General features: G+C 40.0%; 1 protein-coding gene across 1 annotated transcript in view; it reads left to right on the forward strand.

The window, feature by feature from the left end:
* Window positions 1-6,235, forward strand: part of LOC139726448 (uncharacterized) — a 45,317-nt gene extending 39,082 nt beyond the window's left edge. The window contains exons 12-14 of the mRNA XM_071637404.1: window positions 479-535; window positions 2,966-3,178; window positions 4,518-6,235. Coding sequence (XP_071493505.1) covers window positions 479-535; window positions 2,966-3,178; window positions 4,518-4,625 — 378 coding nt within the window. The 3' untranslated portion in view covers window positions 4,626-6,235. The remainder of the gene's footprint in view (window positions 1-478; window positions 536-2,965; window positions 3,179-4,517) is intronic.
* Window positions 6,236-7,395: the final 1,160 nt, after the last annotated feature.

Genomic DNA, 7,395 nt, shown 5'->3' on the forward strand with positions numbered 1-7,395 from the left:
ATTGATATACTTAGATATCTTTTTTTACTACTGCAGAGTTATTGGTTTTTGTGCATGCAATGTTTATGAACGAATGAGTGTGTAAGACATCTTTGTAATTTTAAAAAAAAAATGTTTGCCTCCCTGTCCTACCCTTTTGTATGTGTGCATTTCTGAATTTTATAACCATTCTTTAGTGTGTACATCATGAGGAAGTTCTTTTTCCAGACCCTTTTGTTACTCAGATGTCTTGGCAAGAAAGCTAATTTAAATACATTTTTCCCATTGTGTGATATGGGACTCCAGCATGAAGAATTAACTAAGTGTAAACTCCCCAGGATTTAAATATTGATTGTTTTTCTAATCAATCTATTGTGTCAAATCGAATCAAACAATACTACCTGAAAATTACTTAATTTGCCAGTTACTCTTTTGCAGTGTGTACTTTTGATTAATTTGTTTCTTGGACTATATGTTTGTGCTTTTATCACCTGTGCAGATTACAGACACAACATTAAGTTATCTAGCCCTGGGATGTCAAGTCCTGCAGAAGCTGGTATGTTGATAGGCATCAGATCATTAAGACACCTTTGAGAAAGGCAGAGCCATTAAATGGGGGAACTTTCACAAAGGTAGTTTAAATCTGATCTTATGGAACACGTACATTTTGAATGCGTAAAAGCATGTGACATATCACATGCTCCAGCAGACCTCCGATAATAGCTTCATGATAACACGCATACTAAAGCAGAATACACCTTTGTTTTTGTGTGTTGGCTATATCTAAAGCATTGATTTGATTTAAACTACCTTTGTGAAATTGGACCAATGTGTTTACATGTGAAAATGGCTGCCAAGCCCAACACTATGCACAAACATTGTACAGGCATGATATTCTATAGATTTAAATCTAATTTCAGATTTTTTTTTTTCTGAAGTCTACACACATTTTGCTTTTTCCATGTATCAAAATCACCTGAAAATATTGATATCCAATTTTTTCAACAAACATCAATATCATCCCTGATTATAATCCAATTTGAAATGCTTTCCAGTCTAAAAAAAAAAAATAATAAAAATGTTGGCAAAAGACCCAAAGGGTCTCCACAGTCAGGGGTTAGGTGTAATACAAACTGTTACTACAGTAATGTGCGTCTTTTATTTCTATTGATTTAGAGGAACACAGTACAATTGTGTTGCTTTGTTTATACCCTCCAGACAGCACAGATGCTCATGAAACAGAAATAAGACAATGTTGTAGGTTTTTAATGTCCATCATATGTTCATCCAGGCATGTGATTTTGTTTAAAGGAGAAGTCCGGACGATTTTGAAAAAAATTAACCAAAATCTACATAAATAAAGGACCATAATGACTAAGTTTCATTGAAAAAGACCCTCCCAACTCGCCACAATCGATTTTTTAGCATCACTAATTTTGAATCGTAACCGTTCGATTTCTGTACGCCCGCGAGAAAGATCACGTGACAGCGTGACGTTTCATCCTCACATTGCTTTTTGCTTGGAGCGTCAGCTGGCTCGGGGGAGCCCTGCTTGAGCAACGGTGATACGGGCCAAGCAAGCGGTAGTAGCGTACCGCTCAACAGTCTCTGACCACACAGCGGATGCACGCGGCATGATCTATTGCTTCATTAAAAAAATGCCGATGTGTCAAGTGTTAGGGTGTTGTCAATACTTCAACTTTACTAGTAAGTCTTCAAATTGAAGAAATATTTCGATTTTAAATTGATATCTATCCACGATACTACCTTTACATGATCCTGAATGCTACAACACGCAGCCCGATTACGCTGTGTGTATTGGGCTGCTGGTCGTAGTTACCGGCGCGGCGCGGCGGTGGTACCAAGCTGGCGCTGGCGTTTCTTCCTCGGTTCAAGTTACATGTATACTGTCGTATTTTATCACCGTCAGACACACTTTTCAACAGTCTCGGACAACAAAAGAGGCAATAATTCTGACATTGACAGACTGATTTCAGATTGTTCACACTCAGAAGTCGAAAAAACGATCGCGGATTGTGATAGCACTTGGCAGCAGCAGACGTAAATGTATGCCTGCACAGCCCGACAACAGCTAATGCATTGTAAGTGATGGGGTGGACACTAATAAGTACGGCAGTATTATAATACATACATATTTCAATTTAAACGAAAATGTTATAGCATTGCAACTATTTTACATTAATCTTTGAAGATTTTATATAGATATATAACGAAGATTATTTGAATAAAGGAATACAGCGTTTGGCAACAGCACTCCTAAATCGGTGTACGGTCTCCTGCAGTAGCGCCGACAAGGCACACATGCAGATACCGCCCGTAGTCAGCAGTGCAATGGGAGATCGATGCGTAGCTGGGCTTCGCTCGCGGTGCTCTCAGCTGAGGAAACTGCGCCCGATACGTCACGCGCAATGCATCCTGGGACAGATAGTACGAAGGGCAGCTCGCGACGGATTCGAACATGAAGAATTACCTTATTTAAAAAAAAAATCATAGTAAATGTATCTGATGGTCTTTTCTCGTCGGGAAAAGGGTAATAGGTTCATGAAATATTGTTCTTTACACACGAAACGGCTGATAATCGTCTGGACTTCCCCTTTAATTATGCAAAGAAAGCTCTGAGATGACAATCAGAGTCTTCCATTACATAGCAAAAACTGAAGATGATATTCAGACAATACTGTATGTACTACTTTGTTTCTTCTTCTTTCTGTATTTTGATTATAACCATTGTTGACAATATGGTGTGTGCCATGTTTCGTTTTGCCTTAATCCGTTGAAGACTAGTCCCGAGTACACTTGGGCAGGTGTCTATGGGAAATGTGTGTTGTAGCAAAATTAGCCATCCTCTATGGGTTAATGGCAGATATATTACAATGAATTTTTTAGAATTGAGGAAAGTGATCCTTGATCCATATATTAATCGATGTAATTACTGATTAATCGTTGATTCTTTGCTATCCGTCAGACGCTATCACACTGTGAACTGATCACAGACGAGGGCATCAGGTTCATTGGTACTAGCGCCTGTGCCACAGAGCACCTACAGGTCATTGAACTGGACAACTGTCCCCTCATCACGGACGCCTCGCTAGATCACCTGATGGGCTGTCAAGGGCTGCAGCGGATAGAGCTCTATGACTGCCAGCTTATCACACGGGCAGGCATCAGAAGACTTAGGGTGAGTACCAGTGTCTTGAATTCTTGTTGGCACAGACCAGTCAAAGTATGTCACATATTATGATGTGGCACGCTGTAACGTCAGGATGCTATCATGCTCAGTGTATTAAAATTACTAACACATCTAAATATTCTTGCATATAGCACTAAAAATGATTTTCATTCATTTTTGTTCAGCTCACGGGAGGTGAGAGGGGACTAAGGGATGGCCTGCGGCGTCTGTCCATCTGTCTTCCGTCCGTCGTCCATCCATCCGTTGTCAGTCCGTAACTCGTCCTTCCGTAACGCTACAAAAACTTGAATAACGCTCTACTGAGGACTTCAATTTCAATCAAACTTGGAGGGAAGAGTGGTTATACAAAGTTACACATTTTACCAAACATGGAGGTCATCTCAAGGTCAAAGGTCACAGGCAGGGGTCAATGAACTTTAGGGCCCAATGTTAAGTTTTTACAGCGCGTTTTGATTATGTCTCACAACTTTTGATGTATATGTCCCTTTGTGACCAAACTTGGTTGGTAGATGTCCCTTGGGGAGTTGAAGGTCACCACGAGGTCAAAGGTCACAGACAGGGGTTAACAAATTTTTAGGGCCAAATGTTGAATTTTAACGGCACTTTTCAATTATGGCTCATAACTTTTGATCCCTCTGTCCGTTTGTGACCAAACTTGGATGGTAAATGTCCCTTTGGGAGTTGAAGGTCATTACAAGGTCAAAGGTCACAGACAGAGGTCAACAAACTTTAAGGGCCCAATGTTAAGTGTTTACGGCGTGTTTCGATTATGGCTCGTAACTTTTGATCCCTGTGTCTGTTTGTGACCAAACTTTGATGGTAGATGTCCTTGGGCAGTTGCAGTTCATCACAAGGTCAAAGGTCACAGACAGGCATCAACAAACTTTCAGGGCCCAATGTTAAGTTTTTACGGCGCGTTCCGATTATGGCTCATAACTTTTGATACATATGTCTGGTTGTGACCAAACATGGCTGGTAAATGTCCCTTGGGGAGTTGAAGGTCACCACAAGTTCAAAGGTCATAGGTGGGGTCAATGAACTTCCGGGAGTTAGAAAAACATAAATTTAAACATTAATGGGCGAGACACATTTTGGCACATGCCTTGTTTATAATCCAAGCTACTGTGCAAAAAAAAAAGAATTAAACAAAATGATCAGATTTTTTAGTTGAAACACCAGGGTACCAAATAACGTATATTTTGTATAGTGAGCAGGGGCTATCTGAAGACACAGCTATGACCAAGTGCTTTGCAAGTGAACCAATTCTGTCCCTTTTCTCATATTGTATTTTGTGTATCCTTGTTTTCCATATACATGTCTGATACAGGCACAGCTGCCGAATGTGAAGGTCCATGCCTACTTTGCACCGGTCACACCCCCTCCGTCTGTAGGCGGAGTCAGACCGCGGTACTGCCGATGCTGTGTTATATTGTAGTGACTGTGAGGCGTTCATGGCTTTGACACAACTCAGAACTAATTCTCGAGACACGAGTGCAGATGACTGTAGATGGACGGGTGAAGAAGAAGTTTTGTCGTCACTACACGATGTCTTTTATTCTGAAAACATTGCTCACAGCACCTCTGCAATGTGACCCTTTGATGATGTAGACCATTTACAGCGAGTGAGATGCGTTCTCTATTTCCGGAGGAAGCAAGCACTGAGAACACACTGCTTGGAAACTTGAAAACCTCCTCCTCTCTGTAACATGCACTTAGAAGAGCAGAACACGTCGAGTTCTTCAATGCAGACCACAGCTGATGCTGGTTTTTACATATCATTACGTAATTAGCCAGTCCACACTAAGGAGAAAACCAGCCAAGCTGTCAAACTTCAAGCCCACCTGGGTGGGAGGCACACAAGCTGCTTCTTCACAGAGGGGAGAGGAAAGGCTTTGTGAAACCCATGCAACGTTGAGTTCGTCATGATGCAATATCCTCTCAATATATATTGTAACTGCCTGCCGCCCACATACTAGTCATGCTTTGATAACCATTAGTATCAGGATCTAATCATGTTGTCTTCACCTAGCATGCAGCAACCTTCTGAAGGGAAGAATCAAGCATCCTGTGGCAACTTTTGTGCAAAGGAACATGCCAAGGGCCCTTAAGTTCCTTTTTCTACACATTGTACTAACTTTGTCAGAAAGATTAGACTGCTTCACAAGGATGGTACCTAATCAAGACAGAACTAAGGGTTACCACTCATATTCTAACTTGTCACTGAATAAGAATGTCTGGTGGGGGATGGTATCTAGGATGATTGTGGCAAAAGTGAACCCAGAGGGAGCTTTTTTTAATCCACAGGTAACACTGATTGAGAAGTCACACTAGTAGAAATTGTTAGCTTTGCTATAAGCAAGATGCTTCCTAAAGGGCTATGGGATGTCATCTGTCACATAAATGTGTGAAATAAGTGTGAAGGGAAGGTCTTGAATATACAGGGGAAAATTGTGCACTTCAGATAGAATATTAGGAGTTGATTATGCTACAGATGTTGTACGTCATGTGATCGTGGCATTTGGTTGCATTCCAAAAGAAAATCCTGTAAAGGGATTCTTTGAATTTGTTTTTCTTGGATTGATGTGTTTAGGTGTTTAACCTGTTGCCTAAACTTTATGAAAAAAAAGAAAGAAAACTGTCTACTTTATGTAAGTGTTGTAACCATTAATAGTGCGCCTTTTTCTTTTCTATCTTAACAGAACACTGCTTGCAAGTATGTCTTCCTTGTTTGTGAGTTTAGGCTAATTGTCACACGTGGATAAAGAGGACACTAGCTGATCTCTGATATGAATGCTGTGATGGTTTATCCTTGAAGTTCAACGTTGGCCCCTTTTTTATCCTAGGATGTGTAATAGAGACCACCTAGTTTGTCACTAGTGAAGATTTCCTGCGAAGAACCTGCTTTCCCTCATATCAAACAGGTTAACTCTGTTGCAAGAAGGGTAATCGGTGTGAACTTGGTGGCTGCCCATATTAAGTGTGGCAGCTGTGTTAACAGCTTGTCTCCAGTGCCGATGGCAATGATTCTGATGCCTCGCTTATTCAATGAACCCTTAAGTGAAATCCAAAGTTGATAATATTTTCTGTAAATTTTATTCAGCAGATTCTTCTAATTTGAAATTACAAGGTATTCTCACAGAGCAATTAATACTACTCGGACACAGGGATGGGCTATGGCTACTTCTATCTCTATTAAAATCATTAATGTTTTGAGTAGGGACACAAGATTTCCCCACAGCATACTGTTTGCAGTCATTGTTAATTTTCATGCAGATGATAAATGTAAAGATAACTTCCATATCATCAGATAAAGGCCTGCACTTGATACACAGGTATCCAACCTCATGCCGTTTGTCTTACATTAGCCATTATTTGGCTCTGTACGGTGATGAGTCAGTGGGATTGTATGCTCCAAGTTTCTGTGGCAGTGGTAATACTGGATTGGGACTAAAGGGCATTGTTAAGTTATCTATATTTCATATGGCTTGTTCCACCATCCGTCATCATTGTGCAGCTTAAGGGTATAAAGGGTTACATATTTTTTTTTATCATTAAAACAATGAAGTGTTAAGGATGTTCTCGCTGCCAAAATTTTGAGAATGCCAACAAAACAGTAGTACCGACTGAGGAGATTGAGAAGGCAACAATCCGTGTAAAATATACCAAAACACATACAAACTGCTATTTGAATTACTAACCAGGTGTAGAGAATTATCAGTTGCCGATCATGACATGGGGACAAAACAAATTATGAGACTGTCAGTTTTCAGCTTTAAAAAAAAAAAAGAAAATTCATTCCCAACCCAACTTGATGCCTTCTCCTTCAAACAAAGAAGTTTAGTTTTAGGTCTGTTTAATAAGTTCTGTATGTTTTCGTTGCCCACTCCCTCCAACTGAAAAGAAAAATAAAATAATCATGACTTCTCTCAATATGTATAGCACAAGTTGTGAACCTGGAGAAATTCCTCATGTATTATACATGCAGTGGCACACCCCAACCAAGCAGCTTATCATGTCACATTTGAATAGTTTGTGGATAGAATGGTCAAAACAAAAACAAGAGTTTACTCTTCCGTGGTTTTCTCATACATATTAGTCTTACACATCTAAGGTTAATTAATTTTTTCCAGATGTATCATGTAAGCAAACGGCTCATGTGCACTTTGAATATTTATAAGTCTTCGATTCAAATGTACAAAAGCAGA

The sequence above is a fragment of the Diadema antillarum genome, unplaced genomic scaffold, assembly GCF_040938485.1.
Source record: "Diadema antillarum isolate AM-2024a unplaced genomic scaffold, OU_Dant_1.0 seq00000083_RagTag, whole genome shotgun sequence".
NCBI lineage: Eukaryota > Metazoa > Echinodermata > Echinoidea > Diadematoida > Diadematidae > Diadema > Diadema antillarum.